Source organism: Poeciliopsis prolifica, unplaced genomic scaffold, assembly GCF_027474105.1.
Source record: "Poeciliopsis prolifica strain line A6 unplaced genomic scaffold, Auburn_PproV2 SCAFFOLD001, whole genome shotgun sequence".
In the NCBI taxonomy this organism is placed as follows: Eukaryota; Metazoa; Chordata; class Actinopteri; order Cyprinodontiformes; family Poeciliidae; genus Poeciliopsis; species Poeciliopsis prolifica.
Window position 1 is genome coordinate 11,558,007 of NW_026562376.1, and position 12,834 is coordinate 11,570,840.

Below are 12,834 nucleotides of genomic sequence, written 5' to 3' on the forward strand. Positions count from 1 at the left end.
TCCCACCTTCCACAACTTACACTCACAAATTCATAAATGCACAGCAGCTTTCAAATCTAGGTCATCACTGTGGAGAGATGTGAAAGCGAATGATAAATCAAAAGCATCAATTTCCCCGAGGTTAGATTGTGGCAGTGGACAGCATGTAAGCCAAATCAAAGGTAGATGAAGGCGGACACAGTTGCATATGTATGATTTTAGAATACATTGCAATGGCACACATTAATTTCTAAAGTTATTTCAGCCATAGCCACAGCTGCTGGTCACCTGACTCATCCTACAGCCAACATTAAAATGTCAACATCAATTATTTGTTTTCAAGATTTGCTTTCCCAATAAACAAGACATTTTAAAATTTCATAACGGAGTGATCAGGCAAGAAACCCCACAAAGCCTGTATTTGAGAATAACAAGTGCACAATTAATTTAAATCCTATCTCTCTTTTGTTCTCACATTCTGCCACCCTGTGAAAATGCACGGGTGTACCCTTTTCAGTCCTCACCATCTCATCTCCTCACTGATGTTTGCCCCTGAAAATACACAAAGTAAACAGGCCTTGTCTTCTTTTTATATTCCAAAATCATCTGTGACGTCCAATTCTCCACATGCCGATGAGTTCTGCACCAAACTGTCAATGGTCCGTTTCTCTTGTGTTTGTGGAATTGGCCATATGTCAGCCTGAATCAGTGAAAAACTGTGGACTAAAGCATCACCAACAGGCTTAACTTTATTCAAGAGGAAAGCAAAATGTTGGATGAGCAGGGTGAACAAAAGAGTTAATTCTAGGCAGATGGTGGAGATTTTGCATACAGAAGGAACCTATTAGTTGCTCGGGTTGGGGTTTATGACAATGTGCTCATTACAGAAAGTTGAATTATTATCATCCATCCATTGTCTGCACCCATTTATTCTTGCAGGTCTGCAGAAGGGCTGGTGCCTATTTTTACTGAACATTGGACCTGTACACCCTGGACAGGTCCACAGTCCATATTGCAGGACATCATAGACACAGGTAGGACAAACAACCATCCACACACACTCATACAATTTAGAGAGACACTTTAACCTAACACTCCTCAGACTCAGGACAATAGAGGCAATAGTGCAACTGAATGTGCCACTGTGTACCCCAATAAATTATTGCATTATTACAGACCCTGCATAATAATGTATAATATTGCAATGGAGGTATACGAAGGTATGTAAATATTCTAATTTATTATTGTTGACTGGATTACAATAAAAGCAAACAATTTGACATGGCAAAACCTTCTACACATAACTTTAACACAGATAAATATCGCAAACATTCTGGACTGTTTAAGAATACTTTTGACATACCAAACATTTCAAAAGTATGGTTGGTACGCGGGGACAGAATCAAGACAGAACCATAAAAAACTAGTTTATCTACTTTGTCCAGTCAAGTTGTGCGGGTAAAAAACTTCATTTCCCGTCAACCTATGACGTCACGAACGCAAAACTACAGTGAACGACCACGTGACTTGTTTTTGTGTATTCAATGAATCGGGATATTCCGCTTCATATGAAGAAAAATAACTGAGTCTGTATGACACTTGGTATTTTTTTCTTTTAAAGATATTTTAAATCCTCCCCTTACCGGATTTTTAACATTCATTTAAAATTTAACGCCAACTCTCTGTTTTGACGTTCTTCATCAGCGAAACATTTGGAAATGCAATTTAATGATTTTTAGTGCACGAATAAGCTTAGTTAAATACGGATGGAAATCTCTAGTAATTAAAAGTAAAGACATTTGTAATGTTAGTTGATCTCGGTGTCTATAATTTACCATCTTAAATCATTTGCATGATTTAAAATGTTCCAGGCTTTTTCCGAGGCACCGCAAACGCCGCATTGATTTTGTTTCGGAAGTGGCTTCCTTTTCTTTTCAGAGTCAGAGGACGGCTCAGAATGGCTCACCTGCTCTTCGCCTGCCTTGTTCTCTGGGTTTTGTCCATTTGCTCTGCCGCTCCGCCGAATTTCGTGCTCCTCTTCGCGGATGATCTGGGATTTGGGGACTTGGGCTGCTATGGACACCCGAGTTCACTGACCCCGAACCTGGACCGCCTCGCAGCAGGAGGACTTAGATTTACGGATTTTTACTGCACCAGTCCGGTCTGCAGCCCCTCTCGGTACCCCGCCGCTTTATAACAAGCTGCTCAACGAGCAGTTTATTCTACTAATGTTCGGGATACCAGTCCTGTCCAGTTCTGCAGCTTCAATGTTCTTGCATTATTAAAAGATGTCCTATTGCGTTGCATTAACTAGCTACCTTTATTGCATTGCTTGCTTCTCAGGGCATCGTTGCTGACAGGTCGCTACCAGACCCGCTCAGGCATCTTTCCAGGTGTATTTTACCCAGGCTCCATTGGGGGTCTCCCCCTGAATGAGACCACCATTGCAGAGGTGTTGAAACCTTTGGGTTATTCCACAGCTGCTGTGGGGAAGTGGCACTTAGGCTATGGAGCCAATGGAACATTTCTCCCAACGCAACAGGGGTTTGACCAGTACTTGGGAATCCCATACTCTCACGACCAGGTGAGTGTTTCAAATCCTAAAAGAAGGAATGAAATTTGAAATGATCTGTAACTAAATCTGCTTTTCTCTCAGGGGCCATGCCACAACTTGACCTGTTTCCCTCCAGATGTAAAGTGTTTTGGATTTTGTGATGTTGGAGTAGTGACCGTCCCTTTGGTCCACAACGATAAGATCAAGCAGCAACCAGTCAACTTCCTTGATCTGGAAAAGGCGTACAGCGACTTTGCAAACAACTTTATAATCACATCTGTCAAGAAAAATCAACCTTTCTTTCTCTACTACCCATCACATGTAAGTAATAAAACAATCTGAGAATATTTGTTTTGTATTACACTTTAGTTATATTGCAGACAGTGACATGGTGCTACATAATGCTTTAATTACATTTTTCATCATGCTTTCTTACAGCACACTCACTACCCTCAGTATGCTGGTAGCAGAGCAGCAGGTCACTCTCTGAGAGGTCCATTTGGTGATGCCCTCTATGAGTTTGACAGCACAATAGGAAGCCTAATAACAACCCTGGAAAAGATGGGCGTGATCAACAACACACTTGTGTTCTTCACTGCTGACAATGGGTTGGTTGGTTGGTTGGTTGGTTGGTTGGTTGGTTGGTTGGTTGGTTGGTAAATAAATAAAGAAGAGCAGAGATGTTGAAGAGATGTACCTTTTTTGCAGATATTTTGACAAAAATACAGAAGTACCTGTCCTTTTTCTCTTATTGTGTTTAAAAAATGCAACCCACTGTTGTAGTAAGTCTTAAAAAATGTGACAAGGGCTCGGCTTTTATTGTTGTTCTTGTTTTGAGCGGTAATGTTCATCTCTCACTTGAAAATGCTTTAAGAATAATATAACTCTAACGTACTGCTAAGGCAGATCCATTATGGAGGTAGGGTGACACATTGCTCTGTTCTGAGAATGAGAATCGACCGATCAACTTAGCCACATAAAGTAACTTGAACAAATGATTAAAAACATGTTCTTGCAGCATAGCTGTAAAAAAAAAAAAAAAAAAAAAAAAAGCATTTCAGGAAGTTTTGGGCTATGAACTGACAGACATACTTTTTATAGAGCAAGAAGGAGAAGTGAGACCCTCAAAACATGTGATTTCTAATGTTACAGAATCACTTGCAAATTACAGAAGCATTGATTACAAACAGAGATCTGTTCTCCTGTAATGTAACCCCTATCTACATTACAGGAAACGTGTAAACAATCTCAGCAATGTTTCATATAATTAAACAGCATATTATTTCTATGTGTGTGTGTAGGCCTGAACTGATGCGTATGTCGCGTGGTGGAAATTCAGGCCCACTGAGATGTGGCAAAGGTACAACATATGATGGAGGCATGAGGGAGCCAGCCATTGCATTCTGGCCAGGAGTCATCAAACCGGGTAGGGACAGTAAAAGTGAAAAAAACGTCTGGTGTTTTTCTGGTTTTAATCACACATCATAAATTACCTTAATGACTATATTTATGAGCAGACTGCTAGTATTAATTTTGTTGTTATCTTCTTAGTCATCACTTGTCATTATGAAAGTATTTATTGTAATAAGACTGTATTGACAGCAGCTCTGTTTCTGGACTGTTTCCGTTTAGGGGTGACCCATGAGATGGCCAGCACTCTGGATATCCTCCCAACCATTGCAAGTCTGGCTGGAGCCAAGCTTCCCCCAGTAATACTGGATGGGTTTGATATGACAGATCTCCTCTTTCACGAAGGAAAGGTGACAGATGTGTCCTCTGTGTTCTTTAATCAAAGTCATTTTTTTAAGCCATGCTGACTTAAGCGTAATGTGTGTCTTTGATCTCATTCTCTGTTTTGCAGAGTAAAAGGGAGGCGATGATGTTCTACCCCACAGATCCTAATGAAAAATACGGCCTGTTTGCTGTAAGATTGGGAAAGTACAAGGCCCACTTTTACACAAGAGGTAGAATCCAAAGCACACACAGCCTAATCTTTTCTCATACCATCTCATCATATTTAGAAACATGTCCAGCTGACATGCACAATCCTTTATTCTAATGAGCTTTACTGAAGGGTATGTTGAGAACGGTGCTATAAATAGAGGTCAAAAGCTATAGAAATTAAGAATACAACAGGGATGTCCAAATCATTCTGGCTGGAGCCTTTGAGGATCTATGATCCTCAAAGTTGTTGTATTTTTTGGCCCACAGTAGTAATTTAGGAGTGGTGCAAATGTGTCCTGCTAGCAGTATTTGCAGAAAGATGTTAATTCAGACAATATTTTGACAAATAAAAATGATCTTAAAAATGTTAATATTACGTATTGCACAAAGTATTTGTCTTTTCTTAAACATATGACGCAGGTATTTCCAAAGATTCACATTCCAATTATAGAAAATAGATTTTAAAAATGGCTAGACTAAGAAAATAATGAGAAACAAAACAACACAAAAGTGTGGTAAAATATTTTTTTGTTGGTCTATCATGAATTCCCAATTAATTTAACTGAAATTTGTAGTAGTATAATGATAAATTGTAAAAAAAAAAAAAATCTGTTAATTTATTAATTTATTTGAGCAGCATATCATTTTATATTCCTTTTTTAACATAAATGTTATTGTTTATGTTTGTCAAACATAAACAATAACATTTTTTAAGAAAGAAAAACCCAAGAGTTATGCAGTTAATCTGACACTTGCTGATTTCTTTTATGGTTTTTCCCCATTAGGCGCCACCCACAGTGCTACCATCCCTGACCAAGATTGTTCCGAGTTTGCGGTCCTCAAGGCCCATGATCCACCTCTCATTTTCGACCTGGAGGCCGACCCCTCGGAGCACTACCCTCTTCCTCTGGACGAGCGACCCGACATCCAAGCCGTGCTAGTGCAGATAAAGAAAGTCAAGGCGCAGTTTGAGGCGACTATGGTCTTTGGAGAAAGCCAGATATCAAAGGGACAGAACCCGGCTCTTGAGCCCTGCTGCAGTCCGGAGTGTAGCCCCAAGCCCACCTGCTGCCACTGCTGAGTGGTGGAGAGGGCGTTGGGGGTGTTTGTGAAGACAAGGTGGGAATTCAGCCTTAAATCTAAAGATCAGGGAACATTAAGGTCATGTGGAGTTTTGCACTAATCATTTTCTTTTAGCTTCTGGAGAACATATCTCCTCTTGTTATTGAAAAAGAATGCTATAATATTTTCCTCAATGAGGAAATTTTCTTCTGATTAACATTGACATCTTTTAGTACTGTATGTTCTCCAACTTGAATACAAATGTTTTAATATTTGTACAAAAATGTTCTCCTTAATTTTCTTACATGATCAAATTTATGTGAAGCTCAATAAAGACGACAAAAAACTTTCAGACATCAAGCATATATTTTATTCATAAGACCAAACCCATGACAAGGCAGAGTGATTTTTTTGTTGTTGTCGTTTTGCAATTTTTTTAGTTTTCCTTGAATTTTTAAAGATACAAGATAGGTTATGTTGGCTTTTTCACATACTGTTTTGCTCTAGGTATACAGTGATGAATCTTGTTGAAGTAATAAAGTCAAAAGTTTGGTTTAACTGTATTTCTCTGTGGTTATATGGGACTAGACCATCCTCAAAGGCTGTTTTAGTGGAGCTGCTTTGAAGAGACGGGGCTTTTAACTCAGCTGGAACAAGATAGAAAACGTAGTCAGAAGCAAGTAGATACATAGATCAGAGATGGATCACGCTGTTTTTGCTCAGAGGCGATGACCACAACGGGCAAGACGCGATACGATAGTTTTCCAGTGGCATCTGAGTGGGTTTAACTCCACTGTTAACCTGGTGTGGAGGGTTGCTCTCGCACACTGGTGGCCCCACAGCTCACAGATGTGCCTTAAATGTGCTGCCGAAGCCTGTCTGTGTAGAAACTATGGAGCCAGCAGGAAAGTTCCACCTGAGAGGCGAAACATGACACATTCAAATTAAATTATTGCAGATCACAAAAGTCTTTTCTTTGTTTTTAGGGATTTTTGTCTGGTTGTGATCTTTTTTTTTTTTTTTCATAATGAATTTTTAAAATTATTTTACATACTCATTTTGTCAACATACTCAACATAAAGGACACAGCACTTAGATTTTCTATTGTATATACATGACCTAACTGACAGCGATATATATGTAGATAAAACCCTCACTCCTGCCATGTCGACTTATACCACTGAAATCCTTCAGATCAGGAGTGTGTTCCTTATTATGACTGAACATAGCAGAGAAAGACGTGAAATATCTGGCTAAGATAACAAGAGCAATGTTTGGCGCTGGAAGCCTGAGTTTCAAATAACAGATGACTGCGGTGCCCGTTTCGTTTTTAGGTGTACCTCCTCCTTCTCCTGTCTAAAAATATATTTTTCCGCAGTATTGACACCGGCGGAGATTATTGAGTGCATTATTTCATCTTTAACAAGCCTAGAAGCATTAAATAAATATGGGGAACCGGTGACTATTTGGTAGTTTACACGACTATAAAAACTCTCTTTAAAGCTCTAAGAAAAGGTTAGATTTCAATGATAACTGGACCAAGCAATAGCAGTTTACTGTCACTGACATGCAGCCACTGTTCGAACTAGTTTCTTTCAGAAATTTCAAAATAAAACAAAATGTTGGCTAACACATCACCCAAAACCACAATAATTCAGTCAAAACATTGAGAATATGGCTTGTCAGGGGGCCTCAGCTATCTTTGACTTGAAAATCACATACTCTCCAGCAAAGCAGATTTTGCAGGTCTAACTGTTGAGACCGATTTTGTTTGTTTGGCTCAAATATGCCACAATCTAATTAATAAATATTTTATTTGGTAAATATTTAAAATATGATCATATAAGTAACATTTTTATAAATCAATACATGTTAATATATTGATGTGTCAATAAAATATTAATCCACAAATCTAAATTGAAACCATTAATAAAAAGTAATTGGTTTTGTGCTAAATAAATATTTATTTTATATTTCCAGTGCTACACTTCAAGTTGAAAAAGAATATTAAGAAAAATATTTAAAGCAAGAATAATAACAATAACAGTCTGCACAGTGATGCAGGTAGCAGCACTGCTGCCTTGCAGCAAGAAGGTCCTGGGTTCAAATCCCGGGGTCTTTCTGCTTGGAGTTTGCATGTTCTACCTGTGGATGCAGACTCTGTTGTCCTGCCCCACTGACCCCTGGAGATAGGCACCAGCACCCCTTACAGTCCCATTAAAGAAAAGCATGTTAGATAATGGTTGGATAAATAATAATAGCAGTATTTTTAAAAAGATTTATTGATGACAAATAGATTTCTAAAAAAAAATCATGTTGTTTCTGTGGATAGTCTGTAATGTCTAAATGATTAACGATCACAACAGTTATCTTGCCAGTAGCAGTGTTTGTTCCTGTCCTTCAATGGGTTAGACAGAAAAATAAATACATTTAAGAGGTCCTGAAAAACAAGCTACAGCAACAGAGCTACTAAATAAAACAGACACTAAGATAATTACATATCCTTTTGACATATAAGAAAAGCAAACTTCTAATTTTGAATTTGTTGAAACACTGAAATTTTTAAATAATATAAGATATATTTGTTAATTCATCTAATGCATTTATTTTTCTTTGAATTATCACATGTATAAATATCTACAAAACAATGTATTTAATAATTAAATTGTGGCACTTTTGGGCTTTGGTAAATTTGCCATGAAAGCTACTTGTGGTAAAAAGTCAACAAGCAAGACAACTGTCAGGTCAGGAGAGGAGGGAAAATCAATGCTGTAATATGATTCAAACAGTTACTGGACCAAATCCAGTGTGAATAAAATATCTGCAGAGCTAATAGCATCAAAAGTTAGTTCCAAGTCAACTTTTCCAAACTTATTCCACTTTTACTTCTGGTGTTCTCCCGTCAGAGCAGGCCATTGTTTTACTACTTTTTTACCCACATCAAAATCTATAGCAAAATCAGTCCCGTCTGTGTTTCCAATCAGACTCAATGAGGCAATGTATGTCTGTCTACTTTCTATACATGTATTTACAACACACACTTTATCTTGTACGAGACGAAGGGAGTAGGTTGAATAAAAGAGCTGCTAACTTTCTCTAATCGACCCCAACATTTTCTTCAGTACAAAGCAAGTTAGCTATTTAAAACAAAACAAAAGATATTTACAAACCTTTTGATTCTATACCATTCCCTTACAATTGTTGAGCTGCTTGTCATTCACTTGGATATGTGTATTTGTTGGTGTCAGTGTGCAGCAACCCTACCAGCCATGCATTCAGAAGTGATACAGCCGTAGTAGGTATAATGTAAGTTCAAAACCAGAACTTTTTAAATAAACAGGTGCTCAGCTTTTTAGTTTTGTACCATAGAAAAAAACAGTAAAAGAAACAGGCAATCAATGCATTGCGATCAGGGAATTCAACAGGAAAAGGGATGAATGAAATCAGTCTAATAAATAGCTTACTGTAGAAACAATGATCCCAGTTTGAGGAGGATGCAGAAAAATATTTTACAGTGATCCTGGAGGAACATAAATAAAAGTAAAGAAAGACTGACAGTGTCCTGTGGTGGAAAACTTAACCAATGTACATTGGCTATGGAGGAAAGGGGTCGTCATGTGTTCTCCGTCTACTCCAGGTAGATGTCTTCAGTCGGGCAGGCGTACTCCAGGTGTTCTTGGTAGTACTCTTGGAAGGCTCGACTGCAGAAAAAGATGACAAAAGCAGACATGGGAACTGGTGTTGCAGCTTAAAATTCGCTTTAGCATCTTAATGTTTCAGAATGAATGCCCAGGTACCATAGCACAAAAAATAAAGATGTGAAGATAAACACAAGTCCTACTTAGGTTCAGGTCTTGAGATTATGTCTACAGAAGGCAGCATGAGAAGCCAATAGATAAAACTGAGCCTTACTGTCAGGTCTTAATATTTTCGCAGTGACGTATCTGCATCTTTAATTATTCAGACATATAATGGCTGAATGAGACATGAGAAATCCTGTAATCTTTTAAGTTGTCACCTCCTGCCCACTTAAAACCAGGATGGGAAAAAAATTATCACTTCTGACTTTTAATGTTTAATCCCAACTTTTATTCCAAAGTACTTCACACTATATTCTTTTAGCATGCAACTAAAAGATCTAAAAAATCCCCCAAAACAACACAACATTTTCTGATCTGGACACATTCTAGAACAGACAGGCAATAAAGTCACTGACCAGTCTGTCAGGCACCAGAATTGTACTGAGATTTTGGAGAGCAAAGAATCCTTTTTAATGAGTGTTGAGGGGAATGACCATAAAAAAGAAAGAAAGAAATCATTTAGTTTTAAGGTTGTTAGAAGAAAGCGAAGATTTATGAAAATATGGGGCCAAAATATGGATAGAGTACAGAAAGATCAACAGAGAAGCTATTAATGTATATGGAGAAGATCCTAACATTGATTTTGCTTGCATGAGACTTAACTTGTGAGCCAAGAGACACAAAAACAATTTTACTATTTCTTGATCATTGATGGATTGCATTAATCAACATTTTAATTATAGAAACGTACCCAACACACTCAGCCACAGGCCGCATGGATTCCTGGGATACAAACACATGGCAAGCAAATCTGTTCAGCATTGGATGCTTGGTGATGAAGCCAAAGTAGCTGCAGAGAGATGAGAGCAATATGATGCAATCAGTCAGGTGTTAGTGTGCAGTAAAAAACACGAGGGCAGAGGGCAGGAGGCTTTGTTCACCAGTTGTTCCTTGGATGACATCCACAGAAAGAGATGTTCTTCATCTGGAAGAAGTGACTACATCTGTCGTACTGGGGATGAGAAGAGAAAGATGGACAGAATTTAGAACAAGATTGTGGACGAATGAGGGAAGTAAAATTACTCTGCAAAATTACTCTGCACAAGATGGATGTTTTATCTCATGTATTTATTCATTTGTACCTCATCAAGGGTGTCATATTCGTCGTCCAAACTCATGATTAGCTTAACTCCTTGTAAGCTGATCTCCAGCTCGCACAGAGAAGGAGGTCTTACATGTACCGTCCGTTTTCTCGACAGCGCAATCTACACGACAAAAAAATGTGTTCATGAGGCTATTGATAGTTTTTCAGGGTGGTGTTTGGTAAGTATGTCATTCAGACGTTTGCAAAAGCTCGTGATCTACAGAGTAAACATTGTATTATTTGTGGCTATTACTGATGACCTATATTATTTTTTGCTTTTTTTCCCAAGGTGGAATGATTGCACAACTTCAATAAATTTTTAAATCAAGAGTTGAGTACACACCTGTGAATTTAATGCAAATTTTACTCAATTCACATAGGTTCAAACTTATCAACACAGGCTCAACTAAACATATACATCTCCACTAATATTTAGTATTATTCCTTCTCAAGTTGCAAAGAAACCATATACTTTTTCTAGTTATCAACTCTTTATAGCAGAATTGGTTGAGCTAATCTAAATTGATTGATTTCTTGGCATGAACTGAGCTTTTAAGCATGGTCCATAATTTGAGGTCATTACTTTGGGGAGGACATCCAGGAAGACTTTAAAAATATTTATAATGTCTTTGGGATTGTCAGCTTGTTGTTCTGGGCCCATCTGTAATGAAGTTTTTCAAAGATGAAAATGCCTTGCCAAATGAAAGCATGGTTGTTGTAGTACTTGTTCCAAACTACAAAAATGTATGGTGTCTTTCTTAACTTAAGATCATTTATCCATACATAGGTGGAAGCACACTTATGTTTTGGAATGTGTTTGTGTCACTGATCCAGAATGGATTAGAGAAAATTCACCATAAACTGAAACTTGTTTTTAAAATACCAGTTATTAAAATATATTGAAAATAATCTGGAAAGAGAACAGTTTTACTTGTTTATTGTTGCTGTGAATCCCTTTGCTGTGGACGTTTGTTTTCTGTTTTCAGCAAAATATGTAGTCAAAGTTAATTTGACATTTATGTTCATGACATGGGTGTTTTAACTGCGACTGTAAAGAATGTATGCTTTAATATATTCACTTTTCTTACCTTTTGCATTGCAGCACAGAGAATGCCATTGCCTTGGTGATAAGGAACCTCAACAGAACCCAAAAACTGAACATTGAACGTTTCAATCCACCCTGGATTCCTTTTCAGGCCTGCAGACGGCAAAACAAATATGTCACGCTTTTGTAATCCTTAGTTCAATGAAATGCAGATGCATGTCACCACTCACTCAGCAACTCTTTGGACAGGCCTATGACCTCATGAGCATAGAAGGCAGGAAAGATCCCTTTTTCTCCCGTCCGCATGTTATAGCCTCTGTACCAATAGTCATCTTCTTCTTCCTCCACATATAAAGGATCATCCACGTCCAGCTCCAGTTCATCCTCATGTCTAGGAATGAACCTGCATAATGCAAAGACAAAATAATGTTGTTTTGGATAATTTATAGTTTCTTTATTCACTTGTTATCTGATTACATGAACTCTAAAAGTTCACCTGTACACTGCTCTGTGTGTCTGGTCCCGCTCTTCTCCATTGATGGTACATGAGAAAAGTCCAAAGGATTCTGTGCCTGCATGGAAGACAGACAAATTACAAATGACTCATTTTGATATTATCAGAAACATGTTATTTTATTTGCTCAGGGCAAACATCTTGTTTCAATTTTTTCTTCGCAGGTTTATTGTTGCTGTGAATCCCTTTGCTGTGGATGTCTGCTTTCTGTTTTCTGCAAAATATGTAGCTGGGAGGTGTTATGCAGTAAAGTCAGAAAACATAATAAATGCTGTTGAGGATATTTTTTCCCCTTTTACACTTAGTACTAACGACATGCCTTCACTGTAGGAGAGAGTACCTACTGTGAATGCAGCAATATGTTAAACTTTTAACACAAAATATTCATAAAAGGACAGTTGATTCAGATCTATAGCATTTTCTTATGCCTGCTGTGTTTAAACAGAGCAAAAATGTTTGCCTTTTAAAAAAAATGTAATAAAAGCTATCTTAGAATCTATCTATATATATAGATATGTATTTCTCTATGTATGCACTGCTTACTTGAGGAGCGGGAGGTGCTGTTGACAAACACATTTAGGAACTTCTTGGAAAACGGCAGATCAGCCTCTGGAGAGGAGTCCTCCGAAGAGCTCAAAAGTTCTGGCCTGATCCCTTCATTGTCGTGCCTGTAGCCCACCTTGCCGGTTTCCAATGGCTCTTCATCACATAAGGTAGACAGCTCACTCTCATCACTCAAAACTGAGGTACACCTAAAAGAACATAACAGCAAAAAATAAAGGTAGATCACAG

At 38.0% G+C, this 12,834-nt stretch overlaps 2 protein-coding genes across 4 annotated transcripts in view; one reads left to right on the plus strand and one right to left on the minus strand.

Annotated features, from left to right (window-relative positions):
- arsa (arylsulfatase A) lies at window positions 1–6,095 on the plus strand. 2 transcript variants are annotated; one of them, XM_055035607.1, is made up of 10 exons: window positions 1–161; window positions 919–1,013; window positions 1,918–2,157; window positions 2,323–2,563; window positions 2,636–2,854; window positions 2,972–3,141; window positions 3,835–3,959; window positions 4,166–4,293; window positions 4,395–4,497; window positions 5,263–6,095. In XM_055035607.1, the coding sequence occupies exons 3-10, from the start codon at window positions 1,937–1,939 to the stop codon at window positions 5,556–5,558; spliced, it is 1,503 nt and encodes a 500-aa protein (XP_054891582.1). In that variant the 5' UTR covers window positions 1–161; window positions 919–1,013; window positions 1,918–1,936; the 3' UTR covers window positions 5,559–6,095. The 2 variants fall into 2 exon arrangements, with proteins under 2 accessions (XP_054891582.1, XP_054891577.1); XM_055035602.1 differs by lacking the exon at window positions 1–161 and having other exon boundaries at window positions 418–1,013.
- Window positions 5,887–12,834, minus strand: part of mapk8ip2 (mitogen-activated protein kinase 8 interacting protein 2) — a 26,173-nt gene continuing 19,225 nt past the window's right edge. For both annotated transcript variants that reach the window (XM_055035600.1, XM_055035595.1), the window contains exons 7-14: window positions 12,586–12,794; window positions 12,025–12,100; window positions 11,759–11,931; window positions 11,572–11,681; window positions 10,482–10,604; window positions 10,281–10,351; window positions 10,091–10,189; window positions 5,887–9,240 (exon numbers count right to left, since the gene is read on the minus strand). In XM_055035600.1, the coding sequence (XP_054891575.1) occupies window positions 9,168–9,240; window positions 10,091–10,189; window positions 10,281–10,351; window positions 10,482–10,604; window positions 11,572–11,681; window positions 11,759–11,931; window positions 12,025–12,100; window positions 12,586–12,794 (934 nt within the window). In that variant the 3' untranslated portion in view covers window positions 5,887–9,167. The remainder of the gene's footprint in view (window positions 9,241–10,090; window positions 10,190–10,280; window positions 10,352–10,481; window positions 10,605–11,571; window positions 11,682–11,758; window positions 11,932–12,024; window positions 12,101–12,585; window positions 12,795–12,834) is intronic.

Excerpts from the sequence above, each read along its gene's own strand:
- arsa (XM_055035607.1), top strand. The coding sequence starts at position 1,937 with ATGGCTCACCTGCTCTTCGCCTGCCTTGTTCTCTGGGTTTTGTCCATT. Across the intron at positions 3,142-3,834 it reads TTCTTCACTGCTGACAATGG|GCCTGAACTGATGCGTATGT; the intron begins GTTGGTTGGTTG and ends GTGTGTGTGTAG. Across the intron at positions 3,960-4,165 it reads GCCAGGAGTCATCAAACCGG|GGGTGACCCATGAGATGGCC; the intron begins GTAGGGACAGTA and ends GTTTCCGTTTAG.